The sequence below is a fragment of the Engystomops pustulosus genome, chromosome 10 (genome assembly GCF_040894005.1).
Source record: "Engystomops pustulosus chromosome 10, aEngPut4.maternal, whole genome shotgun sequence".
Taxonomy (NCBI): Eukaryota; Metazoa; Chordata; class Amphibia; order Anura; family Leptodactylidae; genus Engystomops; species Engystomops pustulosus.
The window spans coordinates 44,886,292-44,911,087 of NC_092420.1; the positions used below are offsets into that span (position 1 = coordinate 44,886,292).

The 24,796-nt window shown below is 43.0% G+C and overlaps 1 protein-coding gene across 8 annotated transcripts in view; it reads right to left on the reverse strand.

The window, feature by feature from the left end:
• Window positions 1-24,796, reverse strand: part of LOC140104934 (L-selectin-like) — a 267,146-nt gene that overhangs the window by 184,875 nt on the left and 57,475 nt on the right. For 7 of the 8 annotated variants that reach the window (XM_072128728.1, XM_072128724.1, XM_072128723.1 and 4 more), the window contains exon 2: window positions 22,164-22,239. The exons of the other annotated variant lie outside the window; for it this stretch is intronic. In XM_072128728.1, the coding sequence (XP_071984829.1) occupies window positions 22,164-22,239 (76 nt within the window). The remainder of the gene's footprint in view (window positions 1-22,163; window positions 22,240-24,796) is intronic. 8 annotated transcript variants of the gene reach the window in all.

A 24,796-nucleotide genomic window follows, 5' to 3' on the forward strand; every position in this document is an offset into this window, starting at 1 on the left:
GCTGTGCTCCTATGGTGTCTTAACAAAAACTGCCATACTGCTGAGGTGGTGATTTTACTGCCTACTGCACTGAGCGACTACTAATTCCACTGCTTCGCTGAGCCCCTGTACCACTGCGTACTTGGACCTCTGAAGTGGCCATTTGGCCGTGGTCGTTTGGCTCCCATGCTCACACTGCTGCTAACATGATTATTCACGGCCACAGTAGCGACCTGCTGCCTAATGCGCAAGCTGACACTCTCTTCGTCCGACGATGATAAAAATACCTTGCTACACCTGGCTCCCAAGTTTGATCGGCTACAACATCGTCAATTTGCATTTTTCTGTCACTGCTATATTCCTCAACGCTGTCCATATGCACATCCTGCCTACTGCACGAAGCAGAGGATGTCTGCCCCATCTCTTCACTGCCAAGCAGCTGCTGACTGTCCTCAAACGCTTCGTCAAGACCACCTAGTAGCAAGACCACCAGGCAAGACCACCTAGTAGCTTTCTGGCTGAGGGGAATGAACAGAACAGAGGGTCGCTGACATGCTCCTGGGCCATGCCAACTAATTGTTGTTGTCAATGACGAACCCACAGACTCTTGGCTGGGGTTGTTAGATGTTATATTTGAGGAATTGGGTGACCTAACCAACCACTCATCAACCTTTGGGTTGTTCATCAACACACTGCTGCTAGATGACAACTGCAGTTGTGGCCTCACAGAGTCACCCCTGCTGCAGCGTCCCCTTTATGTGCTGCAACCTCTGCCTGCTCCAGCTGCCACCTTTCTATCTAACATAGTGGTTAATCAACTAGGTGGTTTTGACACTTATTTGTTGCTCTCAACTTTAGGAACAAAAAAAGTATTGGAATTTGCGTTATACAGATACCCCACAACGGACACACTGGGATTGCAGCACAAATGAGTAGAGAAAATATGTGGGTTTCACACCGATTTCTTCCTATTCACTTTAGCAACAAAAAAGACCAGCTATTTGGGGTATACAGAAGCACAAGAACTTACACCCTGCGATTGAAGCACAAATCAGTACAGAAAGTATGTGGATTTCAAAACGATTTCTTCCTATTCACTTCAGCAATAAAAAAAGAACTGCTTTTTGGGGTATGCATATCCCCAAAACGGACACCCTTAGAGCAAAAATCACACAATCACAGTACAGTAGAAGCAGATGGACGCTACAGGCAGCACATGCAATGTGAAGTGCCGAGATTAGAAAATGGCTGCCTCTTTTATAGTCTCTGTGACATCACATAAGCCTGCTGGTTGCTCATAGGCTTACAGGTCTGCACATGTAATCGAGGGTGTTCCTTTCTCTTTCCCAGAGTTCTCTGCCCCATGAAACACGTTGTACTCGCACCCATTTTGGTAATAAGGGAGGAAAAAAAAAACTTAGTTCCCATGTATCATTGTAAACTTCGACTTCGTGACGAATCAAATTTTTTCTGAAATTATAACTTCTAAATTCTAATCACTTTGATAGGATAGTCATAGGTTTGTACTATGGTTATCGCCGAAAAATTTGCTGTTGTGACAATTAATGAATACGCATACATTGTATCCAAGCTAGCACTGCCTTAGACTATCGTTGGCACTATTGCATTTCCCTTATCTATTTTCTGGCGTTTGACACGCTCTGATAAGGTCGATTACTACTATGCATGTGCGTTTCACAATACCAAAACTACCTAGCAATAAGCTAGGTAGTTTTGGTATTGTGAAACGCACACCGATATGGACTTGCACGGGCTCTGCGTCTGCTCTTGGGGCAAGTTACTACTACTAATAATTTGTGATTGCTGGCAAAATATTTTCCCTGAGGAAGCCTGTTCACAAAGGCGATTATGCGTGGTGATTATGCGTGGGGACTCCTCCCCCCCAACCCCCCGGTACATGATTGGTTACATTTAGGAGGTAAATATATATATATCTAGGGACACAACCGTTTATGTTTTTGGTGTATATTAGGTTAACACCCATTATAGGCTCATTGTGACGTTTCGACCTTATGATAAAGATGATATTCCTCTTCTGCATCTTTTCTCTGCATCATACCACTACATATTTTGGCCTATTTATTTAACTACTGCTCCTCTTTTTTATCTTATTATCTGCTACCGTCGGCGGGTGGGCGGGGTGGTTCTTCTGGTATGCTAGCACTTGTTTGTGCTTTTTGATATATAAATATATCCCTCCCGCATATAACAATACCCAAATGTGGTGGTAACCTGCTGTATGGGCACACGCCCGGGCATCGAAGGGAAGCTGCGCCATTCAAAGCAGAATTATTGGCTATACAATCTTTATTTTTTTGGCAATTTGGACATGTAAGGGCTTATTTTTTGCGACATGAGATGCACTTTACAAATACTTCATTTTAGTGGGTCATTAGCTTACTTTCTTTTCGTATTTTTTGGGGTTGGTACACCGTTCGATCGCTTGTTCAAGCTCTTCTTCACACTACACAGTGTAATGTAACACACTGAGCATGCTGTGCACTGAGGAGGACACACGGAGGAAGATCGCGCATCCCCGGCCTGTCAGGGGTTAACACCTGCGATCGGAGATCGGGTGTTAGAAGCAGGTGTCGGCTACAATATATAGCTGACACCCGCAGCTTCTGACACCCGCAGAAGCATGACGTAATAATACTGCATTTTGCGGGAACGCACCTCCCGCGATGCAGTACTCGTCATATGTCGGGAAGGGGTGCACGAAAAAAAAAAGTTGATCCACTATACATGAAGAACGGGCACTACAAATCATGAATCTGGCACCCTCTACACAATACCGAGGCAAACTGCACATAGTCCAGTTTGCACTGATTTCAGCAAAGTGCTCCTTTAAATCTTACAATCCATTTGGGCAGTAGAGGGGAGTTTAAGCTAACTTGATAGGTTAGTGCTGCATACGCTATAATCCGTAGGTTTTTTTTTGTTTTTTTGTTTTTTTTTAACTTTTTATTGTCAAAAGAAGTCAGGAGTTAACACAGTATGTAGGAACATTTTCGATTTCAGTAATTCACTTTGCAATTTCCATATAAAAAGAAATCTTGTCAGTAAACTATAGGGTACTAATACTTCCCTCTAGTTCAAGTACTCTCTTATTTACTGACACCTACAAAAGACAAAAAAAGAAAGAAAGTACGATTCTTCGGGCCCTCCTTAATCAGTTGAACCCTTATAGAAATTCTTCACAGGTTGTCCCACAAAAGTACTCCATACAAGTAACCAAAGTTATAACTCTACTGCCTTCATACCCTACCCCACTCCCACCCCGCTGGTTCCCCGGCAGAAGAGAAAAGAAGGAAAAAAAAAAAAAAAAAAAAAAAAAAAAGGAGAAACAACAAGGGGAGAAGGGGGGAACCCCTCCCCACAACTGCTACTCATTTCCCTGCCATTTTTCTTGAATTTTGATATATTTTTCCCCATTCCTACTTTTTCTAAACCATAGTTCTTCATAGGTTTTTACTTGTAGGGAAAGCTTGAACCAAACGTCCACCGAGGGGTACTCACTTGTTCCCCATTTCCGAGCTATAGATACAAGTGCAATATTGAGCGGTTTAACAATGAGATTCTTGCATCCATTCGCCCCATCCCTGTCTTTTACCATACCCAACACCGCACTCTGAATAGATGGAGCCAAGTCAATTTGCAACATGTCCGAGATTTGTTGAAAGACCTCTCTCCAAAAATTAAGATTACCTGGGCATTGCCAAGCCAGATGAAGGAAATCTGCACCTATTGACGAGCATTTCCAACATATGGAATCGCTTCTTATATTCATTTTGTTTAATACCAGTGGAGTGTAATATATTTGGTAAATAAAAAAAATGTGTATTAATCTATGATTCCAGTTAATAGATCCAATCTTAGTGTTTCTGTGTATACTACCCCATTCTGATTCACTCATCTCACCAACCACTATCTCCGATATCTTCCTATACCAGTGGACCCTTGTCTCTGTGAAACTATTTCGTATGAACTTATATATCTTTGACATCATTTTACTGTGATTCGTTGCTTCCCTAATTAAACTTAGGCATTCCCCGTGAATGTGAGACAAGTGTGAATTACCCTTAATAGCATGTGATAGTTGGTAATATCAAATTCAGTCACCCACCTTCAACCCATAAATTCTTTTAAGCTCCAAGAAGGACAGCATCTGACCTCCCTTCATTAATTGAGACACATATCTTAGCCCTAACCTCCACCAAAAATTCCTATCCGGTATCCTCCTAAGTTCTGTGAAATGTGGATTACAGCATAGTGGGGTTTCTTGCAAGAAGCCCTCAATTTGCGGTATCTTTTTGAAGCGCTTCCATGACTTAACCACAGTTTTCACTAGTATCCATCCTTTATAGGGCAACTGTCTCAAAAGGGAACTCTCCAGCAGCTCGATAATAGACTCAGTTTGTCCATTTGATATATGGACCAATTTAACTAACATATAGTCATTTTTCCAGTTCACCAGCCTGTCCGTTTGGTTGGCTAGGTAGTACCCTTGGAAGAAGGGGAGACCAAGCCCTCCTTCCCCCACTGGTCCATACAAATGCTCCATTTTAATCCGGACTCTTTTCCTTCCCCAGATGAGTTTGTTTAATATTGATTCTATTAGATGGAAGAAAGAGTCCTCCAACCAAATCGGCGATGCGGCTAGTACATACAATGTCTGGGGGAGGAGAATCATCTTAATTAGTCCTATTTTTAGGGGTAGTCCCTTCCAACATCCTGTTCTGCTTTTAAGAAGTTCTATTAACGGGTCTAGGTTTTGTCTATAAAATTCCTTTAAATTGTTAGAGATCTTTATACCTAAATAGCAAAAGTTATCCGTACAGGCCAGTCCGCTCTCATCACTACCCCTTATCCTGGCTTCGTCATCCAGACGCATCAGGCTGGATTTATTCCAGTTGATCTTTAAGCCTGCCCACTTGCCAAATCCTTCTACTATCTGAATAGCCCTGGGAATGGACCTGGGGGAATTGTGTACGTACATGATTACATCATCTGCATAAAAGCAGACCTTGTCCTTGCGCCTCCCCCTTCTCAATTCTGATTTTAAGTGCGAGCGGCTCGATGTATAGGGCAAATAACAAGGGAGACAGCGGGCATCCTTGTTTGGTACCTCTAGATAGTGAGAACATATCTGATTCTCTATCCCCCACCCGTATCCTCGCCCTCGGGGCTGCATACATACATTTCACTAGGTTAATAAACCTGTCCCCAAAGTGTTAACAATCTAAGCATCTAATGTTTGACCAGACATTTGCAAAGTAAGCATGAGCTGTAGTAGATGAGGCACCGAAAAAGCCAGCAGACACAGGTTCTTAATGCTGCTTAGCCTTTACAACTGCCTTCCGAGTGACCAGGTTACCGGTCTCCTTGATAAGGGTGGATTTGACACCACCACCTCTACCACCATCAGCAACACCATCATCAAGGATGTCCACAGCAGTGCGACACCTGCAGCAGCTGGCATCAATGGAACGTGGCTGCCTGGCCACATGAGCCATTATATGTTCCAATGCTTGCACAACAACATCCAGGTTGCTCGGATAATCACCAGCATCCTTAATTCCACTAGTAGAGCATGAGACAAAAATGAGGGAATACAAGTGTGAATTGGTGCAGGCACGACTGGTGGAGTTCCCATCCAAAATTTAGAGTTCAGTGGCAGCACGGAGAAGAGGCATCCAATGCAACCAGAACACCACAACCACTTTGGGAGGATGGCTACTAAGAGGAACACCATGTTCAATTCTCCCCAAACTCTGCTACCTTCAGATACATTACATAGAACCAGGAGGCAGACTGTGACTAGCATGGTGGAAGATTATCTGTTCCCACATCTACTGGTACTGAAAGATGGCTCCTTCCCATTCAATTTCTAGGTTGGAAAATTTGACAGGTGATGCAAGCTTTCCCTATGTGCTTTGCTGGTGCCATCCTTTCCTGGCATGCAGCAAGTGTGCGTGTTCAGCACCACCGGTGTGGTCATCACTGATGACAGGATCTGCCTATGCCAAGCCAACATGGATATCCTCATATTCATTAAGAACCAGCCATGGATCTCAAATGACTTAGCTTTGCCATCATCTGAATATGTTGGTAGATAGTGAAATCGCACTTTACCTGAATATTAGCTTAAAATCATTGAATTCTGTATTAATTTGAAATTAAACTTAAATTTTCAAATTTTGCAGTACCCAAATTTAAACTTGAAATTGACAGAATGCAGAATTCGACAATTTCTAGTTCAAATTCCTGTAATGCGAAAATTGACATAATCCACATTATCTGAGTTTAATCTTAAAATTGTGTAAATTCTGCATAACCTGAATTTACACTTAAAATGATCAAATTTAGCATTTTGTGAATTCTAAACTTAAATCTGTTAAAATTCTGCAGTAGATGGATTTAAACTGTAGATTAAAATGTAGATGTTAAATGTAAATAACTGCGTCTGAACACCAAGAGCACCTTCAACTTCTTCCCACTGAGGCCCTTTGACATTTTTGAGTTTCCATTTCCACCAAAGGAATCTGCGCCGATGCATTTACAATCACCAAATTTTGCTCAGCCGCTCTCTGCAACTCAGGGAATCTCATAAACCAGTTTGAGCCAAAATTTTTACCCCAAAATAAACTTAATAACCACCATATACAGGAGCCATTGTCTGCTGCTGGCTGCTGCTGAGCCGTGATTGGTTGCGGTTTTGCCACAGGTCATTAATATAAGCTATGAGCTTTGGTTACTATAGGCAATGAGTATAAGACAGCTTATATGGGAGCTAATAGGAACAGGGATACAGAGATATGGTGGGATTTATCATATAGGTCTGAGGAAAGATTGGTTTCCATGGCCAACTAGAACAATCAGAGATCAGCTGTAATTTTATAAATGAAAATGAAACTTGAGCGCTGTTTGGTTGCCATTGGCAACTACAACAGTTCTTCTCTCAGATACTTTTGATAAATCACAGACAAAGACAGAGACAAAACACAGAGATGGTCAGAGATAGTCACAGACAGAGAAGGATACAGACAGTCAGAGAGAGATTTGGTTAGAAACAGAGACAGTCAGAGAAAACCGGAGACAGAAACAGAGACAGTAAGAGAGAGACATGGATACATAAAAATATTTTTTGTTAACTCATATTTTGTTATAGCCAAGAGCAGTTTTCTACCATCTCGGGGAAAATGCCGGGAGCTACAGCTAGTTATAAATATAGTAGATACAGTAATTCATTAAGTAAAACGGTTTCTCTGCGCCCTTATTCTGCACATCCTGCTCACTGCACAAGTGTTGAGGGAGCAGGGAGGAGCAGGTATGGACAGATCACAGAGGGGATAGCATAATTTTAAAAGTAGATTTTTTATTTTTATGATAGATTTACTTTAAAGAGGACCTTGTGACCAAACAAAGAGGGGGGCATGGGGAGAGAGAAGAAGATTAGGAAAACAGATGAGTGTAATAGTAAAAATTAACTTTAATTCATTCATTAAAATCTTGAGTGTATTCTCATACTAATGCGTAAAAAGTTCTAGTATGGCAGTGATTTTAGCTGCCGTACTTTATCCTTGTCACATGGGTTATGTAGTAACACCCTGGGATTTTAACACAGGTAGGGGTACCCTTTCAATTTATTATTGCCCTCCTGAGATCTGTATCAGTCCCACACTAATCTGCTGTGGGGATTAGGGACAGCAGTCTTGAGGTTAACAGATCATAGTGTACATTTAGCGTTGTTGCTGTGCAGTGCAGCACAGTATTGTACTTATGCTAGCTGTCACTCTGAGGAGAGACCGCAATGAAATATCTGATAAACCGCGTCTCCTATCTTTATGGAAGCACACTAACTTGTAACTTGGTAGCGCGATCATGGCTGAGAACAGTGTACACCGCGTCGCCTCTCGCTGAAGCAGCACGAGTGGACTTGTCTCTGCTAGCGTGCACCCACGACGCTGAGTCTGTCCACTGTCTAGTATTCTAATAGTCCGTGTACTTATTGAAGAACTTTGCCAGATTACCGTATTTTCTGCCCTATAGGGCGCACCGGACTATAAGGCGCATTAGTCCGATGCGCCTTATATATGTAATAATTACATATATAAGGCGCATCGGACTATAAGGCGCGGGGTCCGGCGGCCGGGGGCGTGGCGGAGACCCGACGTGACGCGGCGACGGGACGCGGCGACGAGACGCGACGGGGAACGCGGGAAAGGTGAGCGGAGAAGGTGAGGGGGAGGTGGAGGAGGGCAGCGGACCATACTTACATAGGTCCCCGCTACCGGAGACAGCAGATCTCCCGCTGGAGATCTCCGGTAGCGGGGACCTATGTAAGTATGGTCCGCTGCCCTGTGCCCAGCGCCATACATAGGGCGCACCGGACTATAAGGCGCACTTTGGATTTCCACGGAAATCCAATGCTTTTAAGTGCGCCTTATAGTCCGGAAAATACGGTAAGTATTAACACTACGGCTGTCCCTAAGTGTTTGTATCCCTATACTGTGACTAAGGATAAAAAAATAAGTGTCCCGACACGTGTTTCGCCGGGTCTCCCTGGCTTCTTCTAAGGGCAAAGGCGCCCGGTTCAGGTGCCTTTTTTTTCCGAGAATTTTAGATTGACAACTTAGTTAGCCAATACCGTAACAATAGTGGTTTAGTGTGATTGGTAGCATAATATTGAGAGTGTATCAATTCATGCTTATATAGTAATACTGTTACGTCGTTGTTATGTTTACACGTCGTGTAATTAGTCTCCTTTATTAAACTTGCGATTTTTAAAATGCATAACTCCAAGAAAAGGCCAGTTAGTAAGCATAACAATACTGTATTGAATAAATACAGTATGGTATTTTCTGTACTTTTTAGTAATGTAATACCAGACCACAGCTAGGAGAGGTAGTGGGTATCAGCATCTTTCTTTAATACATGATATGGTTATTTTTATGAAGTGCATATAACCAAGAACTCTTCTTCCCACTTTACCAACTAGAAGTAGAGAATTAAAAGCCACTATGAGGTGGATTAAGCAGACCTGCCTCTCACTGCCCATGTATTTATTTTGCGTAGTATAACGCAACCTAATTTAACCCCTTAACGACTTGGCCTTTTTTAGTTTTTTCACTTCCATTTTTCACTCACCAACTTCAAAAATCTATAACTTTTTTATTTTTCCACATAAAGAGCTGTGTTATGGCTTATTTTCTGCGTAACAAATTGCACTTCATAGTGACGGTATTTAATATTCTATGGCGTGTACTGGGAAGCGGGAAAAAAATTCCAAATGCAGTGAAAATGGTGAAAAACCACATTTGTGACGTTTTCTTGTGGGCTTGGATTTTACAGCTTTCACTCTGCGTCCCAAATGACATGTCTACTTTATTCTTTGGGTCGGTGCGAACACGTGGATACCAAATTTGTATAGGTTTTATAATGTTTTCATACATTTAAAAAAATTAAAACCTCCTGCACAAAATATTTTTTTTTTATTTTGCCATCTTCTGGGGCCAATAACTTTTTCATACTTTGGTGTACGGAGCTGTGGATAGTTTAATTTTTTGCGAATTTTGATGCCGTTTTCATTACTATAATTTTTGGAACTGTGTGACCTTTTGATCACTTTTTATTAATTTTTTTATATTTTTCAAAATGGCAAAAAAATGCCACTTTCGACTTCGGACGCTATTTTCTGTTACGGGGTTAAACATAGTGAAAAAACATTATCATATTTTGATAGATCGGGTATTTTCGGACGCGGTGATACCTAATGTGTTTATGATTTTTACTGTTTATTTATTTTTATATCAGTTCTAGGGAAAGGGGGGTGATTTGTATTTTTATTATTTTTTTTTTTTAACTTTTTTTTATTTTTACTTTTACTATTTTTCAGACTCCCTAGGGTACTCTAACTCTGATCGATCCTATCATATACTGCCATACTACAGTATGGCAGTATATGTGGATTTTACTCCCCATGCATTACAATGTGCAATTAGCACATTGTAATGCATGGGTTAAAACGAAGTAGCCTCGGGTGTTCGGAACACCCGAGGTTACCATGACGACGGATCGCCGCTCCCCGTGACGTCATCGGGGAGCAGCGATCCACGATAAGATGGCGGCGCCCATGCGGCGCCATCTCTTTGAAGCCGCTGGCAGCATTGCCGGCGGCGATCGCGGAGAAAACACCCGCGATCGGTGCTAGCAATATGCAGCAAAGACTTACCGGCTATGGAGAGGGCTCGGCCCCGGAAGGGGTTAATAGGGTCCATTTTTGGTGAACCAAAACATGTATGCCCACTAGAGATGAGCAAGCACTAAAATGCTCGAGTGCTCGTTTTGAATAACGAACCCCATTGAAGTCAATGGGAGACTCGAGCATTTTTCAAGGGGACCAAGGCTCTGCACAGGGAAGCTTGGACAAAAACCTGGAAACCTCAGAAAATGATGGAAACACCATGAAAATGGACAGGAAACAGCAGGGGCAGCATGCATGGATGCCTCTGAGGCAGCCTAATCGCACCATTATGCCAAAATTATGGGCAACAACATGGCGATGACAGAGTGACCGAGTGAGGCGAGATAGCATCTAAAACACCCAATAATTGACCCTGACACTATAGGGGACGGCATGCGGAGCGACATACCCCAAATGGAAACAGACCAGAGAGTGCTCCGGCTATCAACAAGGCAATATTTTTTACCCCGTTTCTTGTGACGAGCGCAAAGCTTACGAATTTATGCTGACCAGAGAGTTTTTCAACAGGCCAAGCAGCGGGATGGTGAGGCTGATGATGGCGGCATCGCCACTGACCATCTGTGTTGACTCCTCAAAGTTACTCAGCACCTGACAGATATCAGACATCCACGTCCACTCCTCATTGTAGACTTGAGGAAGCTGACTGACCTGACTACCAGTTCTGGTGGAAGTTGACATCTGGCAGTCTACAATCGCTCTGCGCTGCTGGTAAACTCTGGATAACATGGTTAATGTGGAATTCCACCTCGTGGGCACGTCGCACAACAGTGAGCGGGCAGTTGGAGGTGGCGCTGCGCTGAGAGTGGAATTTGTGGCATCTGTGGAATTTGTGGCATCTGTTATTGACTTTCTGAAATGCGCACAGATGTGGCGCACCTTCGTGAGCAAATCAGACAGATTTGAGCACCGCCTGCTATCGCTTAGCGGCGGCACTGCTGTGCCTAGAGCTACTGACGGATGGCGCCATGCCCACGGATGTTAATTCGGAGGAGGTGGTGGTGGAGGGGTGGAAGGAGGATAAGGCATAGTAGGCCTTAAAGACCGTGACCGAGGTTGGCCCCGCAATCCTCGGCGACGGCAGTATATGAGCGGCCCCAGGGTCAGACACAGCCCCAGCCTCCACCAAGTTAACCCAATGTGCAATCAGTGACATATAGTGGCCCTGCCCGGCAGCACTCGTCCACATGTCCGTGGTTAGGTGGACCTTGTCAGAAATGGCGTTGGTCAAGGCACGGATCATGTTGTCTGACACGTGCTGGTCCAGGGCTGGGACGGCACATCGGGAAAAGTAGTGGCGGTTGGGGACCTAATACTGAGGGGCGGCCACCGCCATGAGGTTGCGAAAAGGCCTCAGTCTCTACCATCCTATAGGGCAGCATCTCCAGGCTCAGTAATTTGGAGATATGGACGTTGAGGGCTGGGGCTTGGGCGCTGTAGAGGATTGTGGAGGCGAAGGTGTAGTTTTCGCGCGGGAGGTGTTTGTGCCGGGGTCCTGAGCAGGGGGATGACTAGCAGAGGTACAAAATGACACAAGGGAAGGAGCAGTGGTGTGCCCGGCCAGAGGTGAATGGCCTTGGTTCCATTGAGTGGGGTGTTTAGCATTCATATGCCTGCGCATTCTGGTGGTGGTTAAGCTAGTAGTGGTGGAACCCCTGCTGATCCTGGTGTGGCACAGGTTGCACTCCACAGTCCGTCGGTCATCAACTGTTTCTTTAACCCCTTAAGGACGCAGCCTGTTTGCAGGTTAAGGCTCGCAACTTTTTTTTGAAATTTGACCTGCGTCTCTTTATATGGTTATAACTTTTGAACACTGTTACTTATCAAAGCGATTCTGAGATTGTTTTTTCCCCACATGTTGTACTTCATTTTAGTGGTAAATTTTGGCTGATACGTTTTGCGTTTATTTACAAAAAAAAGAAAAAAAATGATGAATTTTTAGAAAAATTTGCCATTTTCGAAATTCAAAATCACCGCGTTTTCAGGCAGATAAATTCACCACCTAAATAACTTGCTGAATAACATTTCCCATTTGTCTACTTTACATTTTCATAATTTTTGAAATGTTTGGATAATTTATTTTGACGTCACGCGGCCTACAAATCGAATAGCGATTTTCCGTATTTTCGGAATTGACTATTTTGGGGATAAATACTGTTTGAAATCAAATTTTACATATTTAGCAACAAACCCCCCTATATAACCAACCCATTTTCAAATCTGCACCCCTCAAGCTATCAGAAACAGCATTTACAAAGATTGTTAACCCCTTGAGATCTTCATAGTAATTGAATCAAAATGGCGGTGAAATTTAGAATGGTCAAATTTTGTCGGTTATACGTTCATCTAGCCCTAAAATTTACACATTTCCAAAAGATAAAAAGAGAAAACTCACCATAAAATTTGTTCTACAATTTCTCCTGAGTGCAGCGACCCCCCACATGTGGACATTACTTGTGTTATGGGGGCACAGCAAGGCGCAGAAGGGAAGGAGCGCCCTGCAGCTGCCAGGATTTTAGTTTTCTCGTTGCCCCATTTCGAAGGCTATAAAATTTTTGCTTTTTCGTTATTGGGTCATGTGATGGCATTTTTTTTGCGGGACGAGATGCTTTTTCCAGTGTTACCATTTTGGGGTTGGTATCACCTATTGTTGAAAATTTTGGAACTTTTTTTGAGGTCATGAGTAGAAAAGCATCAATTCTGTACTGGATTTTTTACTTTTTTTTTTTTTGTGTTCACCGTATAGCCTAATAATCCTGTTATCTTTATTCTATGGGTCGATACGATTACGGGGATACCAGACATGAATATTTTTTCTTATGTTTTACTAAATTTGCCAAATAAAACCCTAATGTGGGGAAAAATCTATAATTTTTGCATCGCCGTCTTCCAAGTGGCATAACATTGTTACGTTTTTGGCTACAGAGCTGGTTGATGGCTTGTTTTTTGCGGGACATGTTGTTCTTTGCAACAATATCATTCTGGAGTACGTATGTTTTGTTGATCACTTTTTATTGCATTTTTAGTGGGATATAATAGGTAAAAATCATAATTTTTGGCGGTTTTTTAACGTTTTTTTTTTACGGCGTTCATCATATGGGTTCAATAGTTATTTAGTTTTATTCTATGGATTGTTACGGACGCGGTGATACTATATATGTGGGGTTTGTGTTATGATTTAGACTTTTTTGAGTGTTATATGTCTCTTTATATGTTTTGGGGCTTAGGGGCATTTTTAGTGATTTATAAAGTAATTTTTTATTGAAAAACATTTTTTTTTACATTTTTTTACATGATCCACCATGGGATATGAACAAGCAATCATCTGATTGCTTGTTCTTGATAATACTCTGCAATACTAATGTATTGCAGGGTATTATCAGTGCCAGCCTATGCAGATGCATAGACTGACACTTTGCCTTTAAGATGACGTCACAGACGCCATCTTAAAGGTAAACCCTCCAGGCTTCTCTGGGGTCCCGATCGGACCCCAGAGGTGCCAAAACAGCGATCGGCCCCCCCGAAAACGGTGCGGGGGGGCCGATCGTGGGGTAAAGACCCCCAGAAGGCAGGTTAAATGCCGCGGTCGCGTTGACCGCGGCATTTAACGGGTTAAACACCCGCGATCGGAGCCCACTCCGCCCGCGGGTGTTAGCCGGGGATGTCAACGGTAGATTACCGTTGAAATCCCGCGGCTAACGATGCCGGTTCGGCTGCTATACAGCGCCGAACCGGCATCGTCTCTGCGCAGTAGCTGTACTGCGCTGAGCGCTATTCGCGGGACTCAGCGCAGTACAGCTACGGCGCAGAGCGCTAAGGGGTTAAAGAACCTCCAGACTTCAGAAAATCTAGCCCTCGCCACGGGAGCTTCACTACATGAAACATTTGGTGCTGATGCACCAGCTCTGGCCCTGCCTCTCCCAACCTGTTCTCATATAGGACTCGCCTCTGTCTCAGAAGCACTGTCTTCACCCGGCCTATCAACCCAGCTTGGGTCTGTCACCTTAGTTGAAGCATTGTCCGTAATCCACGACATCACCTGTTCGCACTGTTCTGGCCTCCCAGTAACTTGAGACATGAAGCTAGTGAGTGTAGCTCTGCGGCGTTCCCCTGCTCCCTCATCAGCAGGTGGTGTCTCACACCGCCCAGGACCACGGCCTCTGACCACTGCAGTAATTGGATGCCCATGCCCACACCCTCGTCCTCTACCACTAGCCCTCGGGTTCAACATTTTCAAAATTAAAGTCTATTATATAGACAAAACAGAAATATAAACTGTAATTTTTTTTTTGTTTTTTGTGTTTTTTTTTACTAGAACAAAATGTGCAGAAGAAAATCAGACAGTAACCACAGAAGATGATTGCTATGGCTAGTTTCTAACCTACACTGACAGCACACAAAAGGATTTTGTGCTGTGACTGAATGTGTCACTTTAACTTTTGAAAAACGCTAATGTAGCCCTAACAAGGGCTTGTGGTTTCTTGGAGAATCACTCCTGCCTAACAGTAATCTACTAGAACAGCCTAAAGCTATCTCTGACCAGCAGCAGCTCTCTCCCTAATGGCATCCAGAGAATGATCCGGGCAGCGGCTAGTATATTCCAGGGTCACCTGATCAGGCCAGCCAACCACTGCTATCGAAATGCAAGTGTACCACGTGATGCTGGGTGTACTGCAGAGTCTCCTGGCTTGTGATTGGCTCGGTTTCTGGCCCCCAAAAATCTAAACGCCGTGAGATGCCATTTTCTTGAGCGTGCAAAATACTGGTCTGAGCACCGAACAGTTGAGAGTACGCTAATGCTCGAACGACCATCAAGCTCGGATGAGTATGCTCGCTCATCTCTAATGCCTACTAGGGGCTATTCTAAAGTACATTAATGAGGGAGGAGAGAGAGAGTAGGTGACAAAGATCACTAATGCAGATGTATACAGTATCTTAAAGTTTGCAAAATATATCCGTGTGTGGTGCACACCGTGAGTGTTCGCTAATTGGAACACTATACATGCTTCAATTTAACCCCTGGTGTCCTGGTGGACACATTTTAGTGTTCAGAAATTAATGAGAGTGAACATATGGCCAGTCTAAACATAACAGATACACTGAAAGAACGTTTTAGTAAACAGACAGCAGTGGAGAATCTCTTTCAAGTAGAGAGTAAGGAGGAAGAAAAAGACAATGGGGGTCATTTACTAAGGGCCCGATTCGCGTTTTCCCGACGTGTTACCCGAATATTTCCGATTTGCGCCGCTTGTACATGAATTGCCCCGGGTTTTTGGCGCACGCGATCGGATTGTGGCGCATCGGGGCCGGCATGCGCGCGACAGAAATCGGGGGGGCGTGGCCGAACGAAAACCCGACGTATTCGGAAAAAACGCCGCATTTAAAAACCGCAAATGTGTCGCTTGGGGAGCGCTCACCTTCACCTTCTATGGGATGGTGCATTCCGGGGCGTTAAGATTATTTTCGGCGCTGCAGCGCCACCTGGTGGACGGCGGAGAAACTACCATCTTAAATCCCAGCCGGACCCGAATCCTGTGCAGAGAACGCGCTGCTGGATCGCGAATGGGCCGGGTAAGTAAATGTGCCCCAATGACTTAACCCCTTAAGGACGCAGGGTTTTTCGGCCGATTTCTCGCTCTCCAACTGTGTGAGGGCTTATTTTGTGCGTAACAAATTTTACTTTCCCGTGATGTTATTTATTTTAACATGCCGTGTACTGCGTAGCTGAAAAAAAATTCCAAATGTGGAAAAATTGAAAAAAAAAGTCACGTGCGTCACGTTCTTGTGGGCTCAGTTTTTACGACTTTCACTCTTCGCCCCAAATAACATGCCTACTTTATTCTTTGGTTCGGTGCGATCGCGGTGATACCAAATTTATATAGGTTTTATTGTGTTTTAATACATTTTCAAAAATTAAACGAATGTGTACAAAAAAGAAAAAAAAATTTTTGCCATCTTCTGACGCTAATAACTTTTTCATACTTTGGCGCACGGAGATGTGTGAGGTGTCATTTTTTGCGAAATGAAGCGACGTTTTCATTGCTTCCATTTTGAGGTCTGTGCGATATTTTGATCATTTTTTATTTCATTTTTTATGTTATGTAAAAAGGTGTAAAAGTCGCATTTCGGACATTTGGGCGCCATTTCCCGTCTCGGAGGTCACCGCCGGCCGTAACCGTTTTTATATTTTGATAGATCGGGCATTTTGGGACGCGGCGATACCTAATATGTTTGTGATTTTTACTGTTTATTATGTTTTATATCCGTTCTAGGGAAAGGGGGGTGATTTGAACTTTTAATATTTTATTAATTTTTTTTATTTTTTAAACTTTTTTTTTTATTTTTTTTTTCACTATCTTTTAGACCATCTAGGGTACATTAACCCTAGATGGTCAGATCGCTGCTACCATATACTGCAATACTTCTGTATTGCAATATATGGCATTTTTGCAGCACATTCATTACAATGAGCCACTGGCTCATTGTAACGAATCTGCAGCTGCCAGATAGCCTCGTGTCAAAAGAAGACACGAGGCTACCATGGCAAGCGATCGCCGCCCCCCGATGACGTTCGGGGGCGTGGCGATCGAAAAAAAGATGGCGGCGCCCGCGCGCCGCCGTCTTTCAAACGCCGCCGGCAAAGTCGCAAAGTCAACGGGGGGGTTGATGGCCGCGATCGGTGCTAGCACCGACCGCGGTTATTAGCGGTGGGGGTTTTATGCATTTTGCAAAAACCCCCACCTTTGTATGAAGAGGACTCAGCCCGTGAGCCCTCTTCATACATCCCTTATACCTCTGCGCCGTAGAGCTACGGCGCAGAGCGTTAAGGGGTTAACATCAGTATTTAGGCGATTTAAGGATTTATCAGTTAAACAGGCACAAGCGTGGTGAGGGCTGAGGGGGCTGAGAGCGTCTCTGTTGCCCAAATACGAACTGAGCACCCCAGAATTAAAACAGAGATGGGAGGCAACGTTGACTGAATGTTCAAGGTCATTCATGGATATTCTGAAGAGGACAAAACACAAAAATAAGCAAACTGGAGACAGAGATAACAACTATCTCTAAAGAATTGGAAAAAATTTAAAGAGGTGGAAACATTTGAGGTCAAGTTTCAAAACACTCTTAAACAAATTAACAAAATTGAGAATAAAATAAAGAAGAAAAAAAAAGACGAAAATACATACGAGATCAGAGAGACTTTAAAGTAGGAGGTATTTATAAGTAGGACATCAGAGCTCCAAACCCTCATCCAACTAGAAGAAAATACAAAAGACCACAAGACAAGTGGGTAATAGGGAGACGGGGTCAGAATATAGTGACTCTTCCATATGTGATACAGAAGCAGAAACTGATAGCCCCAGCCCAAGTGACAGCCAGCCTAATACAAACAATAGTGTTGGGACAGAAGCCAATAGCCACCTTTTTTTAGGAGACAGACAGAAATGGGGATACGGGAACAGAGGGGCACAAGCCCAAACTTGGGGTACACGAGGGAAGAAAAAAATAGGACCTTCTAAAGAAGGGCTTTAATTTCTGCTTCACAACCCCCATAAAAAATTTTAGATAATTAAAGATTTGCACTTGTTTGATAGAAAATTGTTCAGAAACATTTTTTTGTAGATCAAGGAGACGGAACGCAATGTGGAGGTTCCCATAGACACTAGAGAAAGTACACAGGAAAATGAAACTCTGCATATTTTGGAAGAACTGGCAGAGGAGAATGCCATTACTCCCAGGATGGAACCTCCATTAGACAAGAATCTGGGAATATTCCCAATCCTAAACTGAAATCCAAATCAAAGACTATGCCCTCTTTTGAATCCTGCCCCCCAGTAAAAATTTTCATTGAGATGGTTTCTAGGGACATTGAGAAATTGGACAATTGAACGTACAGTTCAAACATTACAAAAAAGAAATGGACCAATTGTCAGGCAGGGTTTGTTTTTAAAGATCACACAAAAGGAACTTCTAGCCCTGGAAGAACTTAATAAATGGGATGACGTTTTTAAACAGTCGGAAAAAGGGGGGAACATAGTTATCTGGCCACAGGAGTCCTACATTAAAGAAGCTAAGAGACAGCTATTGAACAAACAATGCTACAGACACTAATGGAGTGATCCCACAAAGGACTTCCTGGTAAAATACCAGAATCCACTAAATAAAGGATGGCAGGATAGAGCCATCTCCACTCAGGAGAGGGATTTTCTCTTGGTCAGGCACCCGAAAGTGGCAACTTTTTATTTGTTGCCCCAGGTCCATAAGGACCTTAATGTTCCACCGGGCAGGCCCATCGTATCCGCTATGGGGTGCCTGACCGAGAGATTGAGTCAATGGTTGGATAATGAATTAAGACATTACGTTCTAGATCTGTTCTCATATACGAGAGATACTATGCAGATAGTGAAGGATTTAGAAGGGGTACATCTAGAACAAGATGAGATTCTGGTGACGGTAGACGTTGATAGTCTCTACACGAGCATAGGACATCAAGTGGGCTGTGACGTTGTTAAATATTTCTTGGAACGTTACAAAGACAAAAGCCCAATGCGACAGAAATTTATTTTGGAAGCGCTGCTCTTCGTTCTTCGTCACAATTATTTCATTTTTGATACCCGCTTCTACCTCCAGACCCAAGGAACGGCAATGGGCGCTGCATGTGCGCCTACCTTCGCCAATCTGTTCCTTAGGGTGGTGGGAGGAGGAGCAGGTATTCTGTGACAGAGGAATTCACACATCACGTTGTGCTTTGGAAAAGGTACATCGATGATGTGGTGTTTATCTGGAAGGGCCAGAGGAAACCATGAAAGAATTCATATCACATCTTAATGAAAATGACTGCAACATCAGAAATGACTGCAACACTGCCCTCATGTACTGCAAAACCTCTATTCCCTTTCTGGATATTAATATTGAAGTAGACAAAGATGGTTCGGTTCAAACAAGAATGTACAGAAAGGAAACGGCCACTAATAGTCTTTTAAACGCAGGGAGTGCGCATTTGCCTCACACCACAAGGGAATTCCCAAAGGGGAGTTCCTGAGATTAAGAAGGAATTGTTCCACCCTTGAAAGATTCAAGGAAGGAGCAATAGCCCTTAAAGAAAGTTTACGACATCATTCTGGCCGTTCCATAAAGAAAGCATATAATGCTGTACTCCACACTGATAGATCTTCTCTGCTACAAGTGAAAACAAAAATTGAAGATTCACAAACAAGATTTATCACTACTCTACATGATAAGTGGAGCAAAATGAATAAGATCATGAACCACTATTGGGGGATTCTCACCTTGGATCCAGACCTAGCCCAAATTGTAGATGAAAGAGTCTCCTGTGGATACAGGAAGGGCTCCTCTTTAGGGAATATTCTGGTACAGTGTCACTTTTGTAAGACCAATGCGGCACGGTACCACAAATATGCAGGTTTCTATCCATGTGGATTGTGTATGGCATGCTAAGTCCTAGTCAGAATGATAGGATTCGAAGACAAGGACGGACATAAATATGATATCAAGGAACATATCACCTGTTCCTCATCCAGGGTAATCTATGCCCTCCAATGCCCCTGTAAGTTAATATACGTGGGGAAAACCATCTGAAAGATGAGAATAAGGATCAGAGAACATCTATACCCAATCAAAAACTATGATAAAATGCAGAGAGAAGCTGAAAAGCAAAATAAACCATTTCAGCCCACATCGATTGCGGAACATTTCAAAAAATTCCACAATTGTAACTTCAGAGGCCTCAAGGGTTGGGCAATCACCCAATTTACATTAGGGATCAGAGGCAGAGACCTGGACACCTTGCTTCTCCAAACGGAGAGCTTCTGAATTTAGAAGATGGGGAGCCTCAAATCCAGAGGCCTGAATGATAACTTTGGCTTCGGATGTTTTGTGTAAACTTTAAGATACTGTATACATCTGCATTAGTGATCTTTGTCACCTGCTCTTCCTCTCCTCCCACATTAATGTACTTTAGAATAGCCCCCTGGTAACGTGGGCATACATGTTTTGGCTCACCAAAAATGGACCCGATTAAATTAGGTTGCGTTATACCACACAATTTCAAAACAAATACATGGGCAGTGGCTTTTAACCCCTTACCGTCATGTGAGGTAGTATTACGTCACATGCCAGGTAGGGGTGCATGGAGAGGGCATGCGGACCGAGCCCTCTCCATAGCCGGTAAGTCTTTTTCTGCATATTGCAGCAAATGCTTACTTGTAACACCCACGATCATTGCCAGTACCGATCGCAGGTGTTTTCCCACTGACGTCATCGGGAACGGCGATCAGTCACCATGGTAGTCTCGGGTCTTCCAAAGACCCGAGGCTACCTTAGCTTAACCCATGCATTACAATGTGCTATCAGCTATCATCTTGCTCTTGTAATTTTTCGCCTGTCCACTGGTTACTAATTGCATAACAAATTAATTTTAAAAAATGAATCATGACTTACAAAGCAGTCCACAACCTTTCTCCTCCAAATAACATAATTAGCCAATAAAATTCTACATATATTCTCATATCTTCTGAGGCAATCTGCAACATAACCCATACACTGGAACATTTACCAAAACATGGCAGGCTGCCCCCCCCATCTTCAAACAAACCTTCAAAATATAATGACCCCACGTGTTTTTTGTTTATATCTGGGATATGGTGACGGGTGGGCGTGGTTAAGAGCAGAGCTGTTTTTTACAGGGGCATGGCATGGAGAGACCACATCGCAGGACATCAAAAGGGACCATAGAGGTAAGTAAATGTTTATTTTTTTATGAAGTCCCCCCTGGCCACCTCCCTGTATTTACTTGGTCTCGGCCAACCCCTTTAAATTGTGTGCGGTATCACAAATGCCTCCTGCATTTAGCTTTCCCTAGTCCTAGCTCTAGGGGAAAACAACTAGCAGAGACAGGTACATGGTGTACTTCTAATCTATCTAAATGTAGAGTGGAAATCCCATCTCACACGTGGTAACAACGCACGCGAAAGTGCCAGCTCCACCACGGTTTTCCTCTACATAGAGCACAATGCGCCACCTGATAGAGAGAGAAGTCTGTGCGATTGCAATAGCAGGCGCACAATCGGAGCAGACTACAACTGCAATGCGTTAACATATTACGCAGTGTGCTGCAAATGTATCTTCACACAATAGCAGATATTAGAAGTATAATCTGTACCCTACAGTGTGGCAAAATAAATGAAGCTTGTATGCCGAATTAATTTAAAGGCAGGTGCTATTTGTTCATTTGTAATAGGTCTAAGGCTACATGCACACTGATGTATGCCCATCATCAGTACGGCATCATACATCAACCGCAATGGAGAGGAGGAGGGGTGATCCCTCCCAACTCCATAGTGATTGACGGTGCACGGCTCGTAACATGGGGAAAGATGGGACATGTCCTATCTTTTCCCCATGTACGGAGTAGTACGTTGCCGTGTCACTCCGTGTGGCCATTGCCGGTCTATGGGGGATGTATATATGGCCGAAAGCTTGTGGCCATACATATGTCCCACTATGGTCATGTGAATGTGGCCTTAAGCTACACAGAGACTTTTAGTGATTGCAAAAATTGAAGTTCCGGAAGCAGTAGTGACACAGCAAAAAATGTAAGTTATACTCCCCACCTGGGTCCCTGGAACCACAACACCACATACACAAATTAAGGGGTCACTTTGTGCTGATTGTGGTCCCAAAAGTTGGTCATCTTATATTTTAATGTGCCCTCTTTTCCGCTTACCCCAATTTCCTTTCATCTACAGCTAGTGCATAAGTCACTGCAACACTGGATTCTGCAGGGCAGTTGTCCAATCCCTTTTGATATAGCCCTGTAAGCATCACATAATAATGTTCAAATTATATCATTTTACAGTACAACTATTTATCATCTACTTACCTATATAAATCAGTACAAATGATAATATTTTATGCTTTCCCCAAACACCTTGTGACTGACCATCAATTTTTGAATTCTGTAAAAGAGAGAATATCTTTTTAGCACAAAACAATTGATAAGCAAACTAAAAAAAAAACTATTCTCCTTGTGATATAAAATATTTTTAACATGTTATTTTAACTATTGTAGATACAAATAGAACAACATTGAGAAATAAACCAAACTATGTCTAGCACAGAATAGCTTGTTATATTGCATATTTGAATACCTGTAATAAAAAACATCTTCTTGACCATTACATACACTATATATTTAGAGGTACACTAGGAGATTTGCACAGAGAAAACATAATGTGAGGGTCAGATAGGATCTTTTATCTAATTATTGAATTTTCTTTTTAACTTTTAAGATTAGTGCCCTAATCTATGACATAATGGGGAGCAGCCAGCCGGATTTAAAAATATAAGACACACAATTGGTTTCGGGTAACTTATTATAACCTAACGGTTATAAAAATATCTCTTGACAATGCACTTGCAAAAAATAAAATATGTGATTAAACTGTATTATTATAGTTTAACAATTTTAAATGTATTCCCACACATACATAGAAACAAATTTATATTTAGACCTGAATAATCCGAAAAACTATAATAATCTATCATAGTCACCATTCATAGCATCACGATATGGGCTCAGCAGGAACAAAGACGCATTTTGAGTGTTCTAGACACTCTTAAAGGACACCTGTCATCAGGTCTGTGTCACTTGTCCTGTCACTACTACCTGTTGGAGCAGCTCACAAGGATCCCATCCCAGCCTTTATCTAGTTATTTCATACATTATTCATTGTAAAATCACATATTTTTTATCAAGTAAATGAGGCTGGTCACATGGTCAGAGGCAGTGATGTCACCCCTGTTACCCCTCCCCTCTCCTCCCCCTGCTCATGTCTGTGTGTAATGTATAGTAAAGTATTGCTGGTATCAGTGCTGCATCTGCTGACATGCTGCATCCTCCTAATATACAGGTGAGAGACACAGACATCAGCTACACATGAATCTGACATGTTCTGCTGTAACATGGCTGCCTGGAGCTGCTGTATCCCTCCTAAACACACACACATACACACATAAGCTGCAGTGGGTGTGGCCACCAGCACCAGGAAGCACATCATTATACAGCCTCACATCATTATACAGGCTGTCAGTCATGCACTGGGGGCGTGGCTGTGCCTCCCACTCATGAATAAGGTGGACAGCTTGAATATGCTAATGCTTCATTGGACATTTCACAGGTCATTTGCATACAGCTTTAGGACCTCATTGCTTAGGTTTACAGGCATGTAGAGGGACAATGAAGGGATAGAGGCAATGCTCTCTAATGGCAGTTCATGAAAATATATTTAGTTTAGGGGGGTTATTTTGCATGACGGGTTCTCTTTAATCATGGCAGTGCAGTGAAGCAGTGGGGATAACACTGAAGCAGTACTTTAAAGAGAACCCGTCATGCAAAATAACCCCCCTAAACTAAAAATATTTTCATAAACTGCCATTACAGAGCATTGCCTCTATCCCTTCATTGTCCCTCTACATGCCTGTAAACCTAAGCAATGAGGTCCTAAAGCTGTATGGAAATGACCTGTGAAATGTCCAATGAAGCATTAGCATATTCAAGCTGTCCACTCTATTCATGAGTGGGAGGCACAGCCACACCCCCAGTGCATGACTGACAGCCTGTATAATGATGTGCTTCCTGGTGCTGGTGGCCACGCCCCCTGCAGCCTGTGTGTGCATGTGTGTGTTTAGGAGAGATACAGCAGCTCTAGGCAGCCATGTTATAGCAGAACATGTCAGATTCATGTGTAGCTGATGTCTGTGTCTCTCACCTGTATATTAGGAGGATGCAGCATGTCAGCAGATGCAGCACAGACACTAGCCATGCTTTACTATACATTACACACAGACATGAGCAGGGGGAGGAGAGGGGAGGGGTAACAGGGGTGACATCACTGCCTCTGACCATGTGACCAGCCTAATTTACATGATAAAAAATAGATGATTTTACAATGAATAATGTATGTAATAACTAGATAAAGGCTGGGATGGGATCCTTGTGAGCTGCTCCAACAGGTAGAGGTGACAGAACTAGTGACACAGACCTGATGCCAGGTGTCCTTTAATGTGTATTCCAGGAATAAGCATAATTCATATACAATTGGGTCCTTAAAATATAAGCCTATATGTAATTAGTTGTTATTCAAAAATTTTTCTGAACGGGGCAGACTCTGCCTGCTGGTCACATGTCCACAAGTCCTGCATCTACCTATAATGTGATCACCACTATGTTTGTCTGTAGTTGGTTGGTTGCAGTGCATGAGTGATGGGAAGTCTGGCTCTTCTTAATGAGCTGGATCATTAGGCTCCGCTCACTAAGTCCAGCCAGTCACCCCCTCCACTCCACTTTTAGCCCTATTTTATTGAGTTAAAGGGAGAATGGTAAGCCCTTGAGGGGTGAGGTTAAGTGAGCAATCAGCTCACAGAAGAGAGCCGACTCCGGTTATTCACGTGGAAGAGTCAGTTAAATCATCACTGTGAGCAGAGCATAAGAGGGAGGAGGGATTACTGAGAACT